A 25,586-nucleotide genomic window follows, 5' to 3' on the forward strand; every position below is an offset into this window, starting at 1 on the left:
GGCACCGACATGCCACAAGATGGGGCCAAAGTAACACGTTTATTGCTTTGGCCCGAGCACAAAACGGCCAATAGGTGCGTTTTTAAGCGAATAACAGATAATAGCAGGTGGGTCAAGGTGCGTATCCCCCCCCCCCCCTTCGCAATAAACAGGGGTTGACTGTACATAGACATAGACAGTCCCAAAACATCAGATACAAGCATCAAATTGCACATTTGGACCGACTGTGTCGATCCAGGCTTTGTAGTCAGCGCATCACTAGCCACATACGATGATATGCGGTGATGTATGGTATTAAAGAATGTTTCACAGGGCACGACACCTTCACCGGTTCTGTAAATGACGCGCGCCGCTGCCCCACACGACATTCCCAGGTCTTCATGCATTCCGAAAGAAGTTATATAAATAGGCCGACGGATTAGATCACGCCGGGCGGTGGCGGCGGAATGCATTTGTCAACACGCCCTCGCCTGAGTTTGAACTCGTTTTTTTCCAAGCGGTTTTATAATGTCTCCAAAATGAAAACGAAGCTGCGTGTGTGCTCACGCTGGACGCGTGGAGATAATGAATACATTCATCTGTCACTCACACACACACACACGTTTGACACCGCTGCTAAAAATGACTAAATAATACTGTACACTAACATGAAATATTTTTTTAAATGTTAATTATAAATCACCTGGATTCAATCATTTTGCCCTTGGTTCTATTCAAGTCTTGGTGGCAAAAGTGTAAGCCAATGAACCACACATCCAATATCAGTCATGTATTATATAACTGTGTATGTGACAAATAAATTCCAACCACAGGCCATTTAGGAAGTGAACTTTATTCAAATAAATAGCCACATAAATAAAACAATCTTTCCTCATTCTCAGATCCTTCAACACGCACGCACGCACACACACACACAAGTACATAAACAATCTTTCCTCATTCTCACATCCTTCAACACACACACGCACAAGTACACGCTTCGGTCAAGTAACAAATCAGGAAGACAAACAAACATAAAATACTTCTTTATATCCAAAATTGTTATAAAAAAAACCCAAAAAAACAAAAACAAAAAACAAACGGTTGAGAAAAAGAGTTCTTAGTGTTTGAGTCGCTCAGGACCATTCTTTTTGCACAAAACAAATAAAACTCAAACCCATTTTCAGCAATAGGAAATATGTGCAATCCTGCTTTTGCTTACACAGCAAAGTCAAAGAGGAGCTGAAACATTGCACGTTTGTTCATATAAAAAGGCACACGTGTTGGTATTGAGTGCAAAACAACGCGCGACGTCAACACTGCAATGTTTTTCCAACATGGAAGTGGAAATTAAAACACTTATGAAAAGGATGTTACACAACTTTTTTTGTATTGTTTGTTTTGTTTTAAATAATGATTCACACACTTCTACACATTGTTGCTGGGTACAGCATACAGTATATTGCTAGATTTTGACAGTACCAGCAGAAGATATTACAACAAGCAGCATTAGGATTTGGTGGCAGCCCGAGCTTACTTCAGTTTGGCTGAGCAACATGCTACATGTGGACAACTCAGTAGTGTGTATATCGCTGATTCTAGTCGGCTCTTTGGTAGCAAAAAACAAAAAAAACAACAACAAAAAACAAACTTAAACGTCAAGTCTTTTGACTAACTATGTTACATGACTCGTACCTGTGCATTTGTTACCATCCTATGTCCCGTGACGCTATTGCACTTTTCCCGCAGTCTCGGGATGGGCTCACATTTCCTGAATGAGATGGTATCATCTCTTTCTGAATGTTCTGAACTCCCGCCTCCATCCCAGTTGAGCAGAATAACCTCCTATGTTGTTTTTCCTCCATTTTGCCTCAGTGCCGTATTATTGCTAACTTTTCCTAACAAAGGGATACAAGTATCGGAAGAGGAAGTCAAAAATGAAAGGAATCAGGTTCTTTCATAGCAATGGATCTTTTGATTTGTGCACTGGGTGAAGAGAAAAAGGGGGCTTCACCAAAACTGCTCCCACAAAGTTATTTAAGTTATTAAATAAAATCACAGTTTCATCCAGAATATTAAATGTTAAGAGTGTCTCTGGTGAGAAAAAAGGCCAGCCAAGTGGGGCACGTATTCTGAAGAAGTGAAATGTTTTGGTCCACGCTCAGGTCATGTGTCTTCCTGTTTTCGTACAGCATGGAAACTGTCTACTATTGCTTCTCTTGTCACCTTGTGCACAGTTTGGTTATTGCTCTTTTAGCTGATATGATAACTAAAGCGTACGCACTTAGTACTTCGCTTCATTCTTCTTTCGCGTCAGTCTTTCTACTTGACCATCACGCAGCTGCTCAGCAGCGTCTGACCCGTCAGAACCAGCTCCTGCATGTCGGGCTCGGCGCCGGACGCCGAGCCCGCGGCCCAGGCGGCGGGTGCGCTGGCGAAGTGCGCGGCGCCCAGCTGTTGCTGCAGGCCCGTGCGGTGGTGGCGGTGGTGGTGATGGTGTTGTGCGTGCGGGCTGATGTGCAGACGGGCCTCCAGGAGGTAAGCGGCGGAGGCCACAGGAGACAAAGAGTTGGAGGCGGTCTCCAGGCCGTGCTGCCAGAGGCCGTGAGCCAGGGCCAGCGGCTGAGGAGGCGCCAGGGGGTGCTGAGGCGTGTTCTGAAGGCGGGACGGCGCCTCGAATAAAGGAGAGGCGGCAAATACTGAAGTAGGCGCAGGAGAGGGCGACTGCTGCTGGGACAGAAACAGCAAAGGATTCTGGGTGGGTCCTGTCGGAGCATTCTGGACCTGAGGTTGGTGTGGCTGGTGCTGGATTTGGAGCATCCTAATAGGAACAAGGGTAAGAAGAAAGTCAGTTTGAGACTTTGATTTGATGGCATTGAAAGTTAATTCAGTGGAACCTCCACATCTAATCTCCACATTGGTCACTCATACCATGTTTTATTTTTGTCATTTTATGGTTCACATCTGTTAGCTTCTTGCATGATGGTTTAAAAAAAAAAAAATTCTCTCCATATAGGTCCATCTGTTGTTGGCAAAGTTATTTATAGATTCAATTATTTTTACACTTGTACAAAAGCTAAAAATGTAAAAATGTTTTTACTGTACAGTTAATAAAGGTTTATTGGCCAGATTATTTCTATTTCCATTGCAGTGTTCCATGCTTTAACGCACTTCAAAGTTTATCACGTTTATAAGTGATCCTTTGTTATGGGTCTTTACAGTTAATAGTCCTAAAACTTTGATAAAATATGTAGATTTTCATCTATTGCGGGCGGGTCTGGAAAATGTGATTCTAAATCTGACTTGAAAACTTTTTTTCGTGTGTCTCACCGTTGCTGGTGCAGGACTTCCTCCAGCATGCTGCGGTGCTCGGAGAGGGCGGGGCCCAGGGAGCCGCGGCTGCCCCGGTTGGAGGCCGGGGGCGACGCGACCGGCCTCGTCAAACCCTTGATCTTGTTCAATCCTAGGATCCCTTTGGTCCGAGTGTTTTTCCTCAGCTGCTGCCGGAAAGCTTTGAGGCCTGTGGAGGCATGGGAATGTGTTACACAATACCATCTTGTGATCCGACAACGGTCAGGCATGAGATAGCAGTGAAAATAAGGTTTGGGGAAAGGGGGGGTTGGGGGGGGGAATGACCTCGTTTGAATGTTCTGTTATGGTACCTTGTGTCAGGGAGGTGTCAGAGGCTCTGCGACCCTCCTGGAAGCTGGCTGCAGGAAGGCTCCCCTGGATCTGGGGCAGGAGGTGAGAGGAGAGCGCCAGGGGGGCGCCAGCAGGCAGGAGCGCCCCCTCTTTAGCCCCGCAGGCCGCAGGTGTTGACACGTCGCCACCCATAGGAGCCTGCAGAGCGGCGGTGGGACTGGAGGACGACTTGAGGCAGCTGTCAGAAGAGGCGCCGTCGGAGGGGCTGACAACAATACCTGAAAGGAAAAAAAGGAAAAGTTGTTAGAGAGAATGAGATCGGAAATTGCTCTTGCGAGTCAAAATGGCAAGGCAATAAATGCTGGAGGACAAGTTAATATTTCAAAAGTGAACTCAATCTGCATGTATTCTTCTACTGTATTGTTTCTATTTAGAGCCCATTTGACAGTACAGTACCATCTTTGGCTGACTTTTGAGCCACAGCTCATGCAGTCATTGGGCTGTCCTTATCAGTGATTCCACAAGAATGCGCTTGCCGAATCAAAATGCCAAAGGAAAAAAACTGAAGGGCTAGATAAAAATAGCAATCGCCAGGAATGTCAGGACATCAGTGCCTTGTCTGTCTATGATTTGACTTGAGAGCCTTATTTGACTGCTAAAATGTGACAAAATATTGAGCATTTCTTACGCAAGGTTTCTCTCTCTGCATTGACAACAACAGATTACGATTATGTATTGGAATTATATTCACATTTTTACCTTTTGCATATTTTTCATAATGATGTATTATATTCTATTTCATCATGTTATTTAAAGTCATTATTTATTTATTAATGACATTTCTCATTCATTTTAATTTGAATGTATGAATTGAAATTATTATTATGATGATCATGAATTTTTTTTTCGTAACCTGAGCAGGCGTAACGGAGCGGACAGCTACTTACATGGAGGGTTGCACTGGTGAAACCGCGCGGACACTTCGGCCAGAGTGTGCCGGCGTGAGGTGGTGGCAGGGGGCAGCAACGGCCCCAAGCTTTGTGCCGCCTCCTCTTCCTCCAGGTCGCGGGGCCGCACCTCCTCGCTGATGCTGGTCTCCAGCAGGCTGTTGGGCGAAATGGAGCGGTTCCACAGCAGCCTGTTGAAGCTGGCCTCCACCGGGAAGACCACCCGCTGGAGAGGATAGGTTCAGTTTAGGCACTCATTCGGCAGCGAACAAGCTGATGATAATGATTTACGACGGGTGCCCTCTTTTTTGCAATATATACCTGGAACAGTCCACCTTGATCGCACTCCATCTCCGAGTAGACCGGAGGAAAGTTTTTGGTCGGAATGGAGAATGGCGCCGTTCTGAAGCTGTCCGCCTTCATGATGACTTGCTACAAATCAGAGAATCTCCATAAGTGACTCGGCTGACATTCGGTTGGTTCTCGTCAGAGCAGGAGGACAACTCACCTCTGCTCCGGTGGTGTCCGAGATGCTCCTCTGCCTTTGGTTCCAACTTCCGCACTGACGGCTCAGCTGCTGGTTGCGATGCTCTTTGACCCTCTCCAGAAGCAGGTAGTAGATGGCAGAAAAGTGATTGTAGCTGCTGCTCTGCAAAGACTGAAGACAAAACAATGACATTACATTAGCTTGGTCGTGCCTAGTTTTGATCTGAAAGCCAAAACCATAATGAACTCAAAAGTGAAATCCATCATCAAATGTGCAATAACGTTTTTGTGCACGAGATCTCTTTTAACTACATATGTTGTCATGATGACTTTATGGTGTCCACTGTGTAGATGAGAGTAGGAGTGGATGCATTTATTTTACGAGTCCGGTCTTGGGCTGCGCAGAAATGTTGTTGTACGTCGTATAATGACCTAAATCTAATGTTGCCCTCTAAGGTAGCTTTGATTTGCTCACCTCTATTGTCCTCTGGCGGTCGATCCCCAGGGTGTTCATGATGCCCAGGACGGGTTCACTGTAGTCCCCTAGGTAAGAGTTGTAATCGGTCAGGGAGTGGCTCAGAGTCTGGTGGGCCGCCACGGGGTCCGCCAGCATCCAGCGGTGCTGCTTGATCTGGGCCACGCTGATCCTCTTTGCAGGGTCCACCACCAACATTTTGCGGATGAGGTTTTCACAGTCTGGGGGAATCGTTTGGGAACAAAGTGAGTGTTTTTTTGTTTCATTTTGACGTGACTGGCAGTAATTTCACTGTGGTGGTAATTCAAAGCTACCTTGCGACATGAAGAAGGGGATTCTGAAGCGCCCCTCAGTGACTCTTTGCTTGAGCGCAGGAAGGCTGGGACCGTCGAAGGGAAGGGAGCCACATACGAGCACGTAAAGCACCACACCCAGGCTCTGTGAGGAGGAAATAAGACAGCAAGAAATATTAGAACAAAGTGTATTTTATTGTTTTTTTTAGTTCTTTTATTTGTATTCATTTCTTTTTCAAATCAGAACTTACCCAAATGTCCAATTGAGGTCCTTCGTACTCTTTGCCCTCAAAGACTTCAGGGGCCGCGTACGGGGGGCTGCCACACCATGTCGACAGGGGCTCCCCACCATTGTAGAAGTTACCGAATCCAAAGTCTGCAAACGCACACAAAAAGATATATTATTCCATTGGAATTGCTCTACGCTGCATTCCAACAAAGACTTATAGTATTATATGTATTTGATTAAGGTCAGCTGAATTTATATTTGAAAGAAAATCTAATAAAAATAGTCATTCAAATGTGTTACTATATTAATCTATTGGATTTATTTCGTCTGCATTCCAAGTCCCCTTTGAACAAGACGACAACACGCTACAAAACTACATTTTATTCAGTTATTACTCAATCAAGAGTTGACTTATTTCTCCCTGAGGCTTAATTAGTCACCTTATCAAAACATTTTGGACAATTGTATACTTCCACCTTTGTGGGAACAGTTTGGAGAACAAAGCCCTTTTTTGTTCCAAGGTCACTGAACTAGGGTTCAGCGTGTTTGTGGACCAAATTACATCACCAGGCTGGGACTAGAACTACATGTTCTCTTGCGTGCTGATGTAACTATGGTAGGCGTACATAGTTTTATCACACCTAATTAGCGCAAAGACAGCGCAGTAGTAATTAGACATGAAGGAATTTGAAGAAAACAATAATGGAACAACGAAGAGTCATAGAGGGCGTACCGGCCAGTTTGATGTTCATGTTGGCGTCCAGCAGCAGGTTCTCGGTTTTGAGGTCACGATGGACGATGTGGTGCCGGTGGCAGTAGTCCACCGCCGTGAGAATCTGCCAAAATTTCTTCCGTGCTTCGGCTTCGCTCATGCGGCCGTTTGAGGTCAGGTGATCTGGAGGTGAGATAAAGATGTTTTTATAAGTAATGATTGATTCCAACTCTAAGATGTCGTTCAAATATGTCCCACAGTGGCCAATAGCAGCACATAGTGCTGTTTTTCTGTCCATAGTCTCATAGCCAAAAAAGCCACATACTGTATTTTGGAACGAATGTTCTCCTGCCCCGAACTAACACTTTGTTATTGCAACGTGTGATGAAAATGAGTCATCGGTGGCTGCAATATAGCCCACCAATTGCTTATGATACTTTATATACACGTGCTGTAACGAAAACAATTACAGTCCGATAATAGTGTAGGCTGAGCTCAAAGGGAGCTATTTCCTCTTTCCAACAATTATTGAAGAAACAACATTTTTAGCCAGGTTGAGCTATCAAGCAAGCACTGTTACAAATATGATGCGTGCTTTGTTTTTTTTTTTTTTTTTTTTTTTTGGTCCCACAAAAAAAATTAAATAAAAAATGCGGCTGTGGAAACAGATGACGTAATTTTTTGATTAATTGTGGATGAAATCACGAGTTGGCTGAGGCGTTGTTGATCGTGTCTCAACTCGTTTGTCGTCTAAAGACGCATTTCAGCTATGGGAAGTTGAGCTATTATGGCAACTGCTCACTCTGAACATTCGCAGAAAAACAATTCAAGAACTCACCAAACATCTCCCCGTTCTGTGCATATTCTGTTACGATGTACAACATGTCTTTGGTCTCCATGACCTACAGAGACAGAGAAAGGAATATCCAATGAAACGTACCATAAACAGAATTAAGTCTGAAAATTTAAATCATTCCATGAAATCTCTCAGGCATTCTTTAGAGTAGATGAAAGAAAAACAGTGTTGTCTTTTGTGCGGTTTGACTTCCATTAAACACTGGACACGGTTTCAGCTCACATGGCCCAGCAATGTGTTCACCGACCAGATGACAACACAGGCTTCGAATAGACACCCTTCCGGATCATTCCAGATTCTCGTAGAAAGGTTTTTATGTATCCAGAGAGCTCTCAAGGCCCCGACCCAAATCAACTGATTTGAAAAGTTTCCACTGGATATAAAATCTGGTGTCTGATCCTTTGCAGTCGCCTGCATGCAGCGACAGATGTTTTAATCGGTGAGATAGAGCAGCAATCGTGGACGTCACGGCGCCGGAATACGTCAAGGGCCCCCGGGCACGACGGGAACGAGGACGACGACGCCTGTGGCGCAAGGCCAAAGGGATATTCGGTCGACAGTGAAGTGCGACTCGGCAAGAAAATAATGCGATGCGCGTGTATCAGATCAGACCCGATTAGGAATGCTGTCTCATCGGCCACGTTCTGAATAAAGCCACGAAACAAGATTTTCCCCTCAGACCGAGCGAATTACGTGTGAAACCAATGAGCGCTAAAGATGTGCAGTTTATGTAATTGTTAGAATTACCGCCGACTGTCTGTTAGCGGGATTACGACAAAATTACCAGGATTAGTCACGCAATATGATGGTAAAAGGGTAAGAAATCTCTTTTACATAGTTGAAATGCCGAATACTAATTACGTTGTTAAAAGCGGCAAAAAAGGCTCAAAGTTGTTCATTTTACAATAAAAATATTACATGAAAAATGTGTAACGCGACAAGATTAAATCTGTAATTCATAAGAAAAATGTACTGTTTTGTAACATTATGACTTCTTATTAGCTATTGTTAATTTACGAGAAAAAGTAAACAAAAAAATTATAAAATACATTTGCAATGTTAAGAAAACAAAGTTGCAATGTGCCCAAAAAGTTGAGAATGTTATCAGAACAAAAGTAACAACGTGACGAGAAACTTTGAAATATTATGAGAACAAAGTCGTAGCAGTTCAAGAAATGTCAGAATGTTTTGAGGATAAAACAGAAAAAGGCTGTAATCTTAAAAGAATAAAGTCATAATATATACAAGAAAAACTTAGCAGTAATAGTAACTGCAGGCAACAACAAAGACAACTGAAAAGCCCGAAAAAGAAGCCAGATCTTGGTAATATTTTGCTTGAACATTTTTTTATAGGTCACTCACCAAATTACTTAGAAATTCCAATTAAATGACTTCCCAACCCTTTTTTTCCTCTTGACTGTCATTACATTTGTTCGCTGATTGCCTTGAATAAATCACATTGCTCTAGTGAGTGACCACTTTGGCATCCTATTTGGCACCACGATGCCATGTTAACCACAAAATGACCAAATATGGTTCCTTGGCCAGTACAGGAATACAAAATAACAACAATTAATCATCAGTCTATCAAATGATTACCAACCAAGGTATCGTTGAGCCGCTTACAACCGGAACTTTAATTAATAATCCGCCAAATTAGGTAGCCAGAAAAACAGCAAACTGGAACAAAAGGCAGAAAGGAAAACAAAGAAAGTTTGTTTACAAGCTGGTGTCTTGCGCTTGCCAGGCGCGTGTCACGCAAAGCCAGCTGAGAGGATTCTCTCCTCTTTAATTCCTCAATTGAATTAGCGAGGGAAGGCCTTCACGTGACGCACAGACACATTGCACTCGGTTGCCGTGGACGCTAATTGGACTTAACGCTAAGCGCCGTCGACCAAAGTGACCCTCACACTCGTACGAGCATTACATGCCTGCATAAAATAAACATTTGAGGCATGCATTGTTCCACGAGTAGGTTATCTCTCAATTGGCCAGTGAACATGAAACCGACTTCCTGCACATCAGAGACTTTCTCGTAAAGTGGAAAATAAAAACTGTAAAACAGTAACCCACACATACGCACACCCACACACGACACACTCACCTGATAGAGTTTGATGATGTGAGGGTGGTTGAGCAGCTTCATAATCTGAACTTCCCTGTAGATTTTCTCCAGATTGGACGGGTTCAGTCGAGTCTTGTCAATAATCTTAATGGCCACCTGATAAAAATCATTCACAGTTCAATTAGGATTTCCCTCCCAAAATAATAATCAATAAATGCAAATGCATGCATGAGAAGAATATTCCTCAACCTGGGTTTTTGTGACTTTATGCTTTGCCAGTTTCACCACGGCAAAGTTGCCTTTTCCCAGCGTGCGGATGATCTCGTAGAAGCCCACCTGCAGGGGCCTTCCCTGGGGCCCCCGGCTGTGGTCTGACATGATCACCATGGTGCAACAGCGCAGGCGAGGGGATGGGATGAGGCTAGCGGCCTAAGGATAAGATAGTTCAGCGTTACTTGGGATGTCAGTAAACATTCTCACGTCATCCATTCTTCACCCACCGAACGGCATAAGCTGAAAAGAAAATGGATGAATGGATGGACTACATCTATTCCAATATAGGGTAAGAAAACATGTTCTATTGATTCCACAGTGTGGATCGTCAACATACAAAATTAAAATAATAAGAAAAATACATATACACACACCACATATTTAAATAAAACATAAGAGTAGACGTACTGTACTTTCCTTTAGCTTTTCTTGTCACACCATAATAAAAGGCAAGGCAAATTTATTTATATAGCACATTGCAACTCAACATGCTTTACATGATAGAAAGACATTTAAAAACAAAATACAGAAAATTAAAAGACAGCTTTTAAAAAAAAAAAATCGTACAGTGCAAGAGATATAAAAGTAGTAACATATAGGTGTGATTGTTTTTAATCCATTTAGTTTTCAATTAGTAACACTACTGGGAGGGCCATACTACAGTTATGAAAATAAAATAAGAACATTTGTTTATGTTTTTGTATAATAGTGTACAGCATGTGGCCAACGAGCCGTATACATACAATTCTACTAAAATTTTAACTTTAAAATGTTTTACTTGTATTTCCCGGTTGTATTCTAATAACTGTTAAATTGTATATATTACGTATTTTCTGAGATGTCAAATCAACCGAATTAATGGTGGTCGAAGCCTGAACAGCAAAAATAAAATTATTACTGTAGTTTGTACTTAAAGTGATTGGAAATGAGTTAGCTTAGAGACCACTTAGCATGATTCCATCACATTAAACTTACCGCGAGTAAAAGGCAAGTGAAAAATGAGAACCAGTCATAAAATATGAGTCTTACCTTACAAAGTGTACATAAATCTTCTCTTAGGGTTCTTCTCAGAAGAAGAAAGCGAACAAAATGGGATTACAACTTCGCAGCGAGGTTTGGGTGGGGGGGAAAAAACGAAACAAGCGGGATAAGCTTCGCCTCCTCGCCCGTGTAAGGTGACTCGGTGCGGGTCTGTGCTGCCGCTGTCCGCCGGAATGTGGCTGAGTGGCTTTCTCGGTGCTGCTGACACAAAGTGTGCGTGTGTGGGGGGGGTGGGGGGAACCCCTCCTCTTCCTCCTCTTCCTCCTCCCCCTCTGCACTCCGCCATGACAAATTGCTAGCCGCCTCATTAACGTCACACCCGCGTCAGAGCTCCGAGCCGAGTGCACTGCAAGGCCGGGCACCCGCGCGAGGCGCGGGTTGCCCGGCAACAGCGCGGCTCGTGCTCCCGGTGACGTCGGCGCTGGGGAAGGGGTTGCTGGGAGATGAGCGCGGTGACGTCAGTGGTGGAGATGTGTCACCACGTGATGTTCGAGCGACCGGGGAGAGGAGAGTGTGACAGAAAGAGGAAGTCACTGGCGACGATCAGCACACTTCACTTTACTTTCGCTTTTATCATAAAAAAAACTTTATCCTCCATATTGTACGACACAATCTAAATCTAAACGTTACGTTATATCTATTAGTTGCTATACTGCTGATTCCAGGAGTGGGTTTGCATGATACGGCCCACTGAGTGTTCAAATGATCGTAAGTGCCGTAATGTTGCGTGTATTCATTTAGTCATTTCCACCCAAAACAGATTAATATGTTTTGTTCCTTTTTTAAAAATGAATTTATCACATTAAATAATTGGTTGATTGATGGATTGTAAATCAAATAAAAGCATATTAGTAAGCTAATGTAACCCTTGTTATTCATTTTATTACTAATCACTTGTTAATTGTAATGAAATGAATGATGAATCCTACATTTGAAAAAATGAGAATGAATTAGAATTCAATTTTTTATGTGAACTATTTTACTTATTCTTTATTATTGACCTGGCCTGTCTGTCCATTTTCAGAATCTAATGCAGAAGTTTGCCCAGCCTTGGTTTAGCTTCCAGGGGTCACCAACATGGCGTCCGTGGGCACCAGGTCGGCCCTGAGGACCACGTGAGTAGCCCGTGAGCCTGTTCCAAAAATAACTCACCAGCGATGTGATGTTCAAGGAATGTAGAAGTGATCGTTAGAAACCTCGTTAAACCTACCTCGTTAAATTGTTGATAGCTACGGATCCATTTACTGTATTAGCCAGCTAAAGGCGGATGCGCGCCTCGGCACGTTATGTTGCAATCATATACTGTTTCCGCCAACATCAACACAACACCATCCTGAAATCATTTTCAAATGCTAATATGCTAAAAAAAATAAAATAAAGGCTAATTAGTCATGCTGCCATTGATTCTATTTGTTTAAGACGCCAGTGTTAGCGGCTAGCAGCTACAGTTGTGTTCAAAATTATTCAATGCCCCACTGCAGTAGTGTTTTAGAAAGTTTGACTTTTCAAAAAAAATGCTCGGGCATCTGGTCAGGATGCGTCCTGGACAAGTCCACGGTAAGGTGTTCCCTCGTGACCCGACCCCCGATCAGCAGAAGATAATGGAGGGCTCCACGGATGGGTTCACAAAGCCATTGTGGCATTTTTTTTTTTTTTTTTTTTTTTTTTTTTTTTACAGTATACCGTATAACATACCGTCCTCAATGTGGGATCCGTGAATAAAAACATCAAATGGAATAATTACGTGCCAACGTTTGATTGAGGACCGTTTCCTCATTCCAGTAGCGTGCGTGCGGCCCGCTGTCATCGCAGTTCTCCCGCGCGTCTCATCGAGAGACACCGTGGGCATATTTTCATCTGCAGATACTGTATCATCACTATGGGTGGAATGCTCTAAAGTGCTGACTGACGCAAACAGTGCACATTCTTTCTCCAAAGACGTGCAGAAAAGGAGAGCATGCCACGGGTCAAGTAGCGTTCGTTTTACTTTTGATCGCTGATTGATTGAAACCATGGAATCATGCGCCGCAATGAGTCACGTGTCTTCCATCAGAAGTCACTTGGGGTCTTCTCAGACTTGTCTGCACGCGCTTAAACTTTGTACAGCAGGATGTAGTGTGAGTCCTGTTTTTTTTTTTTGCCAGCGATGTCGCAGTCAATATAATTTACTGGCACTCACGTGCGCTCGACAGTGCAAGCGCGCACAAAGGGAGACTTTGAGAGCGGAGATATGTTAATCTGCGGGTTTCGCAATAACATCTGCAGACGTACTTAAATCCAAACTTCTCCCGCGGGGGAGCCGTCAAGGTCACGATCACGAGAGGCGTGTTGGCAAAACAAGATGGATCCCCAGGCGGTGTGCAAAACGGCATGAGCAAATAAAACTATCTGTGTTTGAAAACAATTGTTCCCATTGGAAATAATAGTTAACTAGAGTAAGTACAACCAATGTCTCTTTTTCTTTTTTTTGTCTTTTTTTTAAGAGAAGCCTGGCCACGACAGCAGCTTAAAAACAGAAAACAGTCACACAGTAATAAAATAGGCTAAAACATGGTAAATACATGGTGTACAGGTAAATAACATATGAAGATGCGCCCAAGTCAGTCACAATATTTTTGAAAGTTCCAAAAAATAATTCCTTGTCTTATTCAGTGCCAACTTTTGTAACATTCAACCAATAAAAATGTTGGGAACGTAAATGCTAAATACGTTGAACTCTCGGATACTGTGTAAAAGTTACACAAAACATGTCATCATATGTTGAATACATGTTAATTGATGACATTAGCTTTAGCATGTGACATCAATTGCGATTAAATACCAATGATGTCTCCGGGACAATATATAACTAGATATTGAGCTCTCGGGGACTGTGGGGGAGAGGTCAAAGTCAACAAAAGTGCACATTACTCAAAGGAACCAAACACTGCAACTCTCAACGATACAAGGAAATCAAATCAAACACTCAACGTGACGTTTGAGTGCAGCCACGGAGCTGATTGGTCAGAGCAGGGGCCTGCGTGTAACCAAAACTCAAAACCGACGGGATGCAGGTGAAACAGACACTCACGTATGGGGATCAAATTTTGAAAACAACAAAACTCAACTCTGCATTTCAGCGAAAGTAGTTTTCGTATGGTTTACTTTCAGAGTCCGTGCCAGTTTGGGGAATTCAAGAGAATTGATGCGATGACGATTGCGTTTGAAATGTATCTAGTTTTAGCAGATATTTCAGGGTGGAACAAAACTTTGTTGTCAGGATGGCAATTAAGGTTGCACCACTAAGTTTTACTGGGCCTCTTTGAAAAGTCGAATCTCCTAAACTTTATGCACAGTGACGTTAGTCTAACAATTTTTGAGGCAATTTTTTCTATGTTCACGCTGCTGTTCTGTAAGACTGCATTCTTGTTGCATATTTATTTATACATACTGTTCTGTACTTTTTATTAAATTATATTTTTCTTCATAATCATTTTTTAACTCTGTAGCGTGAAACTCTCAAATGTATTGGTATAGTCTGTAAACTTTGTCGCTGGTTTGTATTCTTTCCTTTTGACTTTGCTAAAATCGATGCACCTTTCCTAAGCATTTTTTGAATTCAAACGACCTGCCCTCAAAGTACTTCCGGGTCATCTCGCTTGGATAGGAGAGGAAAGGAAAGTTCGCAAAACAAAACGAGACTCCAAAAAAGCCCAGTGGGTGGATCTCATTTCTCTTAACTGCAACGTTCCTCGCACTTTGTGAACCGGAAGTTGTTCTCATGCCGCCATATTAAGGAGCATCTCGATTGTCCTTAGCGCGCAACGAGGAGGTTCCGCGAAGAAGCTATAATCGAGGAGCCGTTGTTGATGTTTCCTTTGCAAAAACCTTTTCAGCTCCTCCGCAGGTGTGGTATAAAAATGCAGCAGGAGTTAAAATTAAAGCCGCTGCTCCCGCGATCCGACCCCGGGTAAGCGGAAGAAAATGGATGAACGGACAGGACATCTTCTCTGTATTGTGATAAAACAATTGGCACACCTACAGGAAGTGTAGAGACCCAACTATTTGCCTACAAGCAATTCAAAAGTCAATTTTCCATAATATTTCCCCTTAAATGACTCAATTGAGAGTATCTCTATAGGTATTTTTGTTCCATTAAACCAGTTTGGAATGTGCACAATGTGACAAATACTGCAGAAAGCTCATGTGAGTTATTCGATTAAAAGCAATGAATCATCTGTCATCTGGACTAGTCACATCTCAGTCCAACAAACCACCTGCAGGAGATTATCGCCGGATGACGCAGGCACTCCGTTAGCATCATCCAAACGCAAAGATGAGTTTCAGCTCTCCTGAACACCTAAAAGCTTTCACAAACAGTTGGCTTTGCCCTTCATTGATTACCCACAGCCAGTTAGTTTGGCCTGGTCGACAATGATCTCACTCGATTTTGCAGTCAAAACAGAGTGTGAAAAGCATCTCTGTCTGGCTGTCATTGTGTTCCGAAGACACAAGGGGCACTATTCTTCTCTGCTAATTCGCGCCAGCCCCATGTCCGTGGCACTAGTACGCTCCACGTGCCCTCGTGAGCTTGTGCGTCATCACAAAATAATCACAGCGAGGAGCGCTCTGAGCGTGCGTCCATGTGCTTTGTGTACTTTTCAGCTTTAGGAGACTTACATTCCTTCTGGTGTACATCAGGAAGTTAGTGTATCTTGATTTTGATCAAACTTTCCCATGATGAAAAGTGAAAAGGACAATCTGCACCATGAACCTGCACAATCTACGCATACATATGAAATTCATCCATCCATTCTCCATGACCCGGGGGTCAGAAGCGAGGCACATAGAGCCAAACAATCATGAGAACATGCAAAACTCCACACCAAAGATGGTCGAAAAGGGGGCTCGAACCCAGATCTCCGCACAGTACAAGTGCTAAGTGCAGTGGTGCTAACAACGATACACCGTGTTGTCCTAATTAACTCCATCTATCCCCCCCCCGCCCCCCCAGAAAAATATGTTTTAACAAATATATAATCTTCAATCATACTCCCAACTTTAGCCTCATTATTTTGGTTATCCTCTCAAGCCAAGCAAAATCCTGGGGTAAAACTATACCCATAAAGTTGCACAAAATGTCAAGAGTCAGCATTAATGGTAGTGTTTTTTTCTTTTGTCTTATTCCCAACAGTAACACCATATGCGTCCCAGTAAGAGGATAAAAAGAAGTGAACAACATGACACAATTATGAATGGAATGAAAATGAGAAGAAAAGAACAGAAGTGGATCTGCAAAATAAATGTCTTCATCCTTGACATTAAGACCAAGTACATGTTTTACGTTTGCTATTCAGTCAAGTCTAATGTCATTTTATTTATTTTTTTTACACTTGTATGACAGCTAAAAATGTTAAAATATGACTAAAATCCCTGTAAGAAAAGGTTTATCATGGTGACAGTTTGAGCCTGTCATGGATTATTTTTCTTTCTTTCTTCTTCTTTTTTTTTTTATTCCAACAAATTCAACGTCAGTGAATCGGGAGGTAAAAAAAAAGAACAAAAAGTATTGGAAACAACTCAGTATGATGCATTGCAGTTCTATGCAACAACGTAAACTTGTATTATTGGATCACTTTAGATTGACAAAACAACTGCTGTTGCCAATCCCCCCCCCTCCCCCCCGCCTCCCCCTTGACAGTTATTGACTTCAAAATGTATTTCCCAGCCATTCACCTTAATGCCATAAAATGAAATCATAATTAAAAAAACAAATACTCAAGATATAGATATATATAAAAAGTTTAATACTTTCAGTGCTCCTGACATATTGTGCTTATCTGCGTCTATAATCATTTTCTATCCATTAAAAAAACCAAACAAAAAAAAACATTTGCGAAAGAATGCAGTACGGCGTACTATCAGCACAAGGCGTGCTGATAGAGTAATCCTGTGGCGTCGGTTCCTTATCTTGTGATGTAAACACCTGCCCTGCGACCGGTGCCTGCACACAAGGTAAAACCAAGCCTTTGTGAATGCTTGCGTGCGCAACAGCCCCTCTGCAGCCCAAAGCCATCTGCGTCATAACATGGATCAGTCTATTATCCTGGGCTCGAGGGGGTGGAATTGCAATGTGCAAGGCTTGTGGGGTACCCTGGAGGTGATGGTGAAAATTACATGCAACATAAGAATGGTCGCAGACACGCATGCCTGTAAAACGCCTAATCCTTCTTGCGTCTGTGTTTGTGATGCATTGTAACGAATAGAGCTCCAAGCTCGTTCCTGTTGAGCTAGTTTTTCACATTATGATGGGGATCAAATTGCACTAAAAACACGCCCGGCACTTTTTATGAAATCAAACTGAAAGGTCAACAATACAAAGGAAGCAACATGTGCTTCACAGTGTGCAGAATAGCGATATATAACCATATATCCTGCTGACTCCAACACGTGCGCGCGCACACGCGATCTAAACCGACAGGGGATTTATTAAATTGAGCCGCTTATATCGAAATGGATTTAATATATTGCACAATGGGGGGGGAGGGGATTGACTCATGTCTAAAACAAATCAAGCCGTGGAGCCTCCACAAAGTCAGAAATGTCAAAAACCTCTGCAGCCCACGTGAGAAAGACGCATTGTACTAAACACATGAATTGCCAAAGTAGTCTTATTAAATGATGTAGTGATGCTTTTGGTATACTGTATAAGATGATGATGAAACGTGCCATCACTATGGTTGTGAATGCTGGGTGGCTACCAAAAACAAAACAAAACAAAACAAAGAACTCTATGATGTTGTGATAAGCGCAACCTAATGAACGACTTGTTGGTGTCAGAAGCAGGATCATCAGGTGTGAGACTATCCGGATGAAGAAGTAGGAAGTAGGTAGTATGTGATCTGTGATCCATGTTAGGGGTAGTCAACTTCAAACATCCTGATCATCAGGTGTTAGGCCACCCGGCTAACAGTGGGGTGGTAGTGTGTAACGGAATGCGCCATATGGTTGTGTATGCAATCTGCATTGAGGTGTCAGAAGTGGGATTGTCTGATCACGCATGAATGTCGATGGCACATTGGTATGTTTGCTTATTCCAAGGACGAATCACGAGATGGCCCTGAAAGTTTACACTGGAAAAGTCCAGATGGAAATGAAAGCCGTATCTTTCCATGTGTTGAAGCTTCTGCTCCTGATCTTTGCCGCTCAGCGTCCATACGCTCTGTCAGCCGGCCCCTTTAAAGCCGGATAACACTCTTAAGCGGCGGAGACGAGAGAAGTATCGGCGTTGATGTTGATTTTGGATGGAGAAAAAGTGCTGATTTGTATGAGAACTCCTTGTCCTTTTTGCATCACTTTCCAAAATGACGTTGTGTACCCCCCTCGCCCCCAAATACTTATAAAAATAGCCTTATTTATTGCTTAATTCCCTTGGCATCACCTTTCACATCTCTTCGCCGAGGAGGGAGGCACAGTAACGCGTTTCTGATTTGGCAAGAGCGGAGAGGCCAGAGCGGCGTCTGCCAGAGGAAAGAACAGCTAAGCGAGGATTAGGAGTTTTAATCTGGGGAAAGGAGGGTGTCCGAAAGCCCGAGATGACACTTGGGACATCTGTGTGGCCGCCTGCTCCAGCCATGTGAGCGCTGGACCAAAGCAGAAAAAGGGGAGGAGTCCGTGGAGATCGTCGAGGCCAAAAAAAGGAAAGCAAGACACTGGGTGTCAAGAGGTCACTCTCCCCCGTGTGTTGTGGGATGAGTCGTACACTCATCTGGAGAAGTAAGCACCGCACCGGTAACATCGTTAAAAGTACAAAATAATAAAATGGCTTCATTGTTTTTTTTTTTTTTTTTTTTTTTTTTTTTACAGTTAGTCTAAAGAGTCCTCATCATTGCAATAAATCAACTCAATACAAGCTGATGTGTTGACAAGGTGTTCATTAATGCTTCACGTATCTTCGACACGAAACCACTTGTGCAATCGCTCCGAGAAAATGTGCAAATAAGCACATACGCCCACACACACACAGACGGTGCAGCACATACTGTTCTCCTCTCTCGTATGTCAGTGATTTGAAAAGTCCTGGAACAATAAATCCAGAGATTGTGCTCAGTTTTTTCTTCATTGCCCCTCCGCGGCCCCCCCCCCCCCCCCAACTTTAAAGTGCTGATTCAAAGTACAGTCCAGCACAGTTCATTCCTGGACTGCAGCTCGACCTTAGATTTGCTTATATTTCCGAACCATTTTTCCAATGGCAAATCACGGAAAGGGAAATGATCTGTTCGAGTCAAACTGCGGCTCACGTAAAACTTTGATTCGCAGCACAGACAATCTTTTAGGCAAGATTTGATCAGTCTTAAAAACATGATCTATTGGTCTATTTCTAGGAATGCTGCAGTCTCACTTCTTTGAATGTAAATCCACGTGCTCTATGTAACCTCCTTTGTATATTCTTCTAAGGATGGAACCCAGTGTCCAAGACGCTTCTTAATTACCAGCCACGAGTGCGGAACGTGCCTTTCATGCAACGCTGACGGCTTTGTAATGACCTCATGCGCAAATGCTTTAATTTTCTAATTTGTGTCAGCGGTCAGAAAACACAAAGTTATCGTCCAAGTGGTTTTGTTGCTACGGTTGTTAGGAAAACAAGGACAAGCGTCAGATACCGCCTTTGTTCCTTGGCCCGACCGGACAAACTCGGACCACCCACCATTAATCGTTAACCTGCGAAACAAAGACCCTTCTTGTTCCCATCTCTATTCATCCTCCCCGGCACGGACCACCCGTACTTCACTTATCTAGCAACGTTACCGTTTCATGTAGATAATAAATGTGAGTCACGTAGGGCAGAGTAATAAACTGTCAGAATACATTCTAAATGAACGAGTAAAGCTCATTACTGGACTCCAACCTTTTCTAGGGCATAAAAATCATGTCCCGAAGACAGGAGGAGGGTTGAAGGTTGGAATCCCTTCTGTGAATGAAAAAAAACCAACATGGAAATCAGGACCGGTTGTTGAAGAGATGCTAGTTGTCTTTGTCCAATGGGTCCTCTCGATAGATGGCCTCGTGGCTGACCATCCCTCTTCTGACATCGCTGAGTGTCCAACTTCTGACACAGGTTTCCCACTTTGATTGAAAACGCTGTACAAGAGCCGGAACGTGTCCAAAACCATAGTGAGTCATTTCAGTGGATGAGCTCATGGCTGACCATCTCACTACTGACATAACTTACCGTCCAACTTCTGACTCCATTTCTGACTCCACAGAAGCCGAACCAACATTTGAAGCTGGTTTCTTTGGTTTGAAAAAAGTGTATGAATGTCATCCACTGTCATAAGTACACGAACGTACCCCGAGCTCGTAGGCCCATTTCTACCACTACACAAGTGCAGTTAGCTCGCTAGAAATGCCAGCACCCCGCAAATTCCTCTTGCCTGAACGCCACAATTTACAGAACATCTTGGTGTCGTTATTTAAATTCCTAAATCAAGAGGCGACGCAATGGACGAGCCCGCCTCCCGTCTACCGGTCGAGAGGAGGGGCGGAAGCCTGTTAGCCCGCGAGCTAGCTGGTGGTTAACGCCTCTCGTTGCAGCTCGGAAAGCCCCTCGACGACCCGTTGGCGTTTATTCCAGCCACCGGGGGCTTTAGACGGATATCTTTTCGCGGCTCAAACATGTAACGGTAATTGCGGATATTTGTAATCATTGAAATTTGTCAGGGTTAACCCCGCTCGTTTCTGTGGGGTGTCAAATTTCGAAGACATTTATTTTGCAGTGTCAGGAGTCCCCAAATTGTACATTTGAGAGGACCAGTGACATTCTATTGTACCCCTAACGGTGTGATATATTTCTGCAGGAGCAGAGTTCACCTCTCACACTTTGAAGTTGCAGTACACAGGACTTTGTGCCTTTCTTTAGCAGGAGACACAAGAGTTGCTTTTTTTTTTTTTTATAAATCAGTACTGGCTTTGACCTATTGCATGGCCTATTTTTGTTTCTGTCCAAAACTCTAACTTTTAAAATCCTCCAGCTGTAGCGCCACCATAATGTCATTGATGTCATCTTGAATTCTCTCTCTCTTCTCTCTGACTTCCTCATAATATGCATGCACCCCATACTATCAGTCAAATATCATTATCGTAGTCTGATTCCTCTGTGCAATTAAAATCGGCAGCTCTAATTATACTAACATGAAAAAGGAGGCGGGGAAGTAATTATCCTTAAGGAGTGACAGTATAATAAGTTGGTGACAGGGTGGGTGAGTGATGTATTTTTTCCAAATTGAACGTTGCTTTGCTCCCGCTGATATTCTTGCTCTTTTTCTTTTCGATCTCCCTTTCGTCACACCGAGCGTCACAGGGGGGGCCAACCCCCGCCTCCTTCGCCACCGCGCTCGTGAGCGGCGAGCAGACAGCTCGCTCCAAAGGAGCGATGATGTCAGCAGCCTGCGTCAAAGTCTCAGGGGCACGTTTTGCAATCCCCTGAGCCTGACTGAGCCTTCCATTGAGATCACACTCGAGACAAATCAAATCTGCACCACCAGCCCGCAGGGTGGGTCTTCAAGCACGAGGCTTAGTGTTGCCTACAAACCAGTCCAAATCCTTTCATTGCACAGAGGGAATGTGCTATGCACGCTTTATAATGGACTCTTCTACCACCGCCAAACAACCTTAGTCGATAGTGAATTGTATACTATCACCACCTCCTGCACATGACGGCCTTTGTCATTAGGATTGATTACCTCAGCCACAAACGGATACTACACACTGCAGGGCAAAGCTAAAAGGAGATTAGGCTCCAAACTATTTCGTCAGTCAATGAAAACCGAAATTTGCTGCGTGCAAGCACATCTCAGGGTGCACGTTAAACACAGCCTTTCACCGTACAAGCCGTCCTCTGTTCACAAGGCTGTAGTCATTTACTAACCTGTGTTAACACAGTAGTAGTCATGATTACAGTAAATATGTTTTCTTTTGTTAAAAACACTTCTAAATCATGTATATTCAACAATATAATGGAAGAAAACAGTAGTGAACATCAATTCTTGTGCTGCGTGACCACGTATTTCTTACACCACCGAGCAATTTAGTTCATTGCGCATCGTATGTCGGTACTGTCTGTCATGAACGGAACAGCCGCACCCATGACGCTGTCGTAAAATGAAGAACCCCTGTAATCTTTGACTACCTGTTCGCAACCCTACCCGTTATGGGTTCACGGCCCAGTTTTGGGTCCCGACCCACCAGTTGAGACGCCGAGGTTCAAAACATAACCTCCCGGCGGAGTAATAACAAACATTGGATGTAAACAGTACACACATCACACTGGGCTAACAGGACCTCCTTGAAGCGGTTCAATACAGTGGCGATTGTTCAATGGAGGCGACCAATATCCTTTCTGAGCAGTGATCCATCATTCCCCATGAGGCTGATTGCGAAGGATCGACCTTACAGGCTCGTGCACCTTGGAAAGGATGCATTGAGTATTGGGCCACACGTACACAGTCAAAGTGGACAAGCGCTAAATGAGTCAGCTGGCTTATGGTTCGCATTTATGCTTGATTGCAACATGAAACAAGCGCAACATTTAACAGGGCTTTTGCTTTCACAATGGATGCCCACCGGGGGAAACGTGTATGAATGGAACTGGGAATCATTACTCAGAGACGTATTTAGCAAATCACTTCCCCACCTAAGAACTTAGAACATTTCTGGGAAAATGCCTGAAGATGGTTGTGTGCCGAACCAAGGCCGTAAGATTGCAAGGGCCAAGAAGTTCATCTTGTTCGCTCATTTAACAATCGCTCCTGGTCAAATCTGTCGGAAATGCAGTTGGATTCTGAGATATTATGTTATGTGAAGTACTCAAATGAATGAGCAGATACAGTTCATGTAATTCAAGTCCTGATATACAGCATGCGTAATACATAACCATACAAACAGTAACATGAATTGTCACAAATGAGCAGACTTCCACCAAGGCTGGAAAACAACAACAACAACAAATTATTTCTTCATCCGTTTATTTGTTTGTTTGCAGGCCGTCTATCCAAACAATAAAAGAACACCAGCACCCTTATCCAGATTCAAAGATTCAAGATTTGGTTTTCAGAAATGATCTTTATTATCTGTATAATTTATTTAGAAACAAATGTATCATTTAACGTTGCAGGCTCCAGAAAGCACTGAACCCAAACTGGCTAAACGAAGAAAATATGAATATTTAGGTTGAAATCTTTTTCTAAATGATTCCTATGGTATTTATGGCTACAGAAGGTAGTTAGAGTATGTTTATTCTGAGTGAGGATTCTGAGGGGCTCCTTGGAAAAATCCCTTCCCTGTAGTGGGTCCGTGGACTCAAAAGATGCCCCTTATTATGTATTTTAATGAGGTGGGCAAATCTCTCTGTTCTGAACTCCTGTTTGGATACCAGTGTATTGAGCAGAATAATGTTGTCCAAAAGAAGATGTCGTAGTGTGGCTGTCGGCCTAAAATGACTTCCTGCCATCTTGTCTTTTCTAGACAGCAAACTACTTCGGACTGTTACGACAGCTCTGCTGTTAGTGGAAATGCAAATGATTCATCAACAACGAATGCCACACATAATTCCTAAAGATCAATTAACTGTTAGTAACGAAGTGTTCCAGGCTGTTCCGTGCACTGACTTGACTTGATTCACCTCACACAGAGTGCCGTTGTTTTCAACAAGTTCGCGTCAGGCTGATCCACAAACTGCCGAAGCGAGTTAGCGCGGCGGGGCTGAAGGGAGTGCCAGCTAACCCATTAACCGGTTGGAGCCGTGAACACACAAACACTGCGTTTGTGCGGCATTTACGTCAGATGGCAGCTGTGGTTCTTCCCTCCTGAACACTCCCCCCCCCCCCCCCCCATGCAAAACTATGAGAGTCTGTCAGACAGGAATCAGGACTGGGAAAGAAAAACAAACCGCTGATGAAGTAGGATGCACATACAAACAAGTCACACAAATGAGATTAAAGGTGGTGAGGTGGCATTCCCACACAGGTGACACGGCTAAAATTCATGCAAAGCTGCCACAATCCACAACATGACATCTTCTACAATCCTCCTTGGCATTGAAGGCGCAAGGTCAGGTGAGCGATGATAACAGGTGTCACGACATGGTTAAGGCCGGATTATCCTGCACGTGTCTCACAAACATGTGCAAGAGGGTGTGAAATGTCCATGCGGTAGACTCATAATATTGTTTTAAATGAGGAATGTGTGGGTTGACATCTACTGTTTGGGATTTCAAGCCTGCCCCTGCTGGAATTTGAGACCACTGCGTGGATTAAACCTGCAAAAAAAAAACTAAACAAATGAAAGCATATTGACCAGACTTCATGTTTATTTCTGCATGATCTGATGGCAGTCTGGATTGGTCCAGTGGTGGGTGGATTCAGGACGTGTTTATTGCGATTTGGTGTTTGCGCAAAATAAAAGCTGTTTACTGACTTGGTAGAAGTCTGCAAGTAGAACGTCTTAAGGCTAAACACTGACTCACAATTGGAGCTCTGTATCGGTGGAGCGCCCTTTCCCATTTAATGAGGTTGACTAGGCATGGATTAGTATCACAAGCATCTTAGCTGAAAAAATATGTGGAAACAATCGCAATTCCTTTAAAGGTTTTAGTGCATCACTAAGGTGTGATTTAATATTTATTTGATGCAGGGAAAACGACGGCGAGAATGAATAATCCATTTATTATCATGACCCTATCAGGACAATTGGTAGAGAAAATGGGTGGATGGATGAATTGATGAACACTCGAAAGCTGTAGAAAAGAGCCGTCGTTTCAATATGACATAGGCAATGCGTGTTATGCCTCTGTATGTGATTCGACAACATTTTTATTACGCCTCATTTCTGTGCCGTCATTTGCAGTGCGCCACCAACTGGGCCAGCGTGGAAAATGAATAGGGCAGTCATTAAATATAAAAAATAAGATACTGACAAATATAGCAAGATGTTAGAGGAGCTGAATGGCTTACTCAGCATTGTGTCATCTCCTCTAGTAGTGGCTTGGCTGAAAATGACTTTCTTTTTTTAAACAAAAAAAAAGGTGTGGATTATAGCTTTAAATATTTGATGAGACTAGACTAGCATGGTGATAGACTGCAGCCATCGTAAAACCTTCGATGTAGTTCATAAATTAACTGTACAGTGAATAAATCAGCAGTTTAACACTCCTAACTGTCATGTATGTATGAATAGAAGTTATCGATTGTAATATAAAACTGAATCACAGTAAAACTACACCATGTGAAGTGTCCTGACAAACACACAATAGAAAGGAAAACATTTGTTAGCTGGTTCAACTTGAAGTCCAGTAAAAGTCCGACTGATACACCATGACAAACAAACAACAAACAAGAACGATGAAAAATTAGAGTTGACTGTATTTACTTATAAGAAGATGAAATTTATCCGAGAGGAGACTTAGGGCAGCGAGAATACAGCCTGCTGCAGAAAGGTGGAGACTGTGGAGTACTGCAGCGTCCACAGGGTAAACTAACGTTATCATTCGTGTGCGTGTTGTTTGATTTATTTTTGTCATTTCAATCCATGCATCCTCAAACAATGGCAAATCT

The 25,586-nt window shown here is 43.2% G+C and overlaps 1 protein-coding gene and 1 long non-coding RNA gene across 2 annotated transcripts; one reads left to right on the forward strand and one right to left on the reverse strand.

Annotated features, from left to right (window-relative positions):
- Window positions 1–814: 814 nt before the first annotated feature.
- Window positions 815–11,305, reverse strand: sik1 (salt-inducible kinase 1). The gene is made up of 14 exons (XM_061691894.1): window positions 10,987–11,305; window positions 9,934–10,113; window positions 9,724–9,840; window positions 7,602–7,665; window positions 6,785–6,946; window positions 6,074–6,198; window positions 5,844–5,967; window positions 5,530–5,750; window positions 5,077–5,226; window positions 4,890–5,000; window positions 4,569–4,794; window positions 3,642–3,899; window positions 3,310–3,499; window positions 815–2,800 (listed from the first exon to the last, which is right to left on the reverse strand). The coding sequence occupies exons 2-14, from the start codon at window positions 10,069–10,071 to the stop codon at window positions 2,302–2,304; spliced, it is 2,385 nt and encodes a 794-aa protein (XP_061547878.1). The 5' UTR covers window positions 10,072–10,113; window positions 10,987–11,305; the 3' UTR covers window positions 815–2,301.
- A 198-nt stretch (window positions 11,306–11,503) lies between these two features.
- Window positions 11,504–16,406, forward strand: LOC133410556 (uncharacterized). The gene is made up of 3 exons (XR_009769560.1): window positions 11,504–11,706; window positions 12,023–12,113; window positions 16,172–16,406. It is a non-coding gene; the product is annotated as an uncharacterized LOC133410556 (long non-coding RNA).
- The last annotated feature ends 9,180 nt before the right edge of the window (window positions 16,407–25,586 follow it).

This window comes from Phycodurus eques, chromosome 12 (genome assembly GCF_024500275.1).
Source record: "Phycodurus eques isolate BA_2022a chromosome 12, UOR_Pequ_1.1, whole genome shotgun sequence".
Classification (NCBI taxonomy): domain Eukaryota; kingdom Metazoa; phylum Chordata; class Actinopteri; order Syngnathiformes; family Syngnathidae; genus Phycodurus; species Phycodurus eques.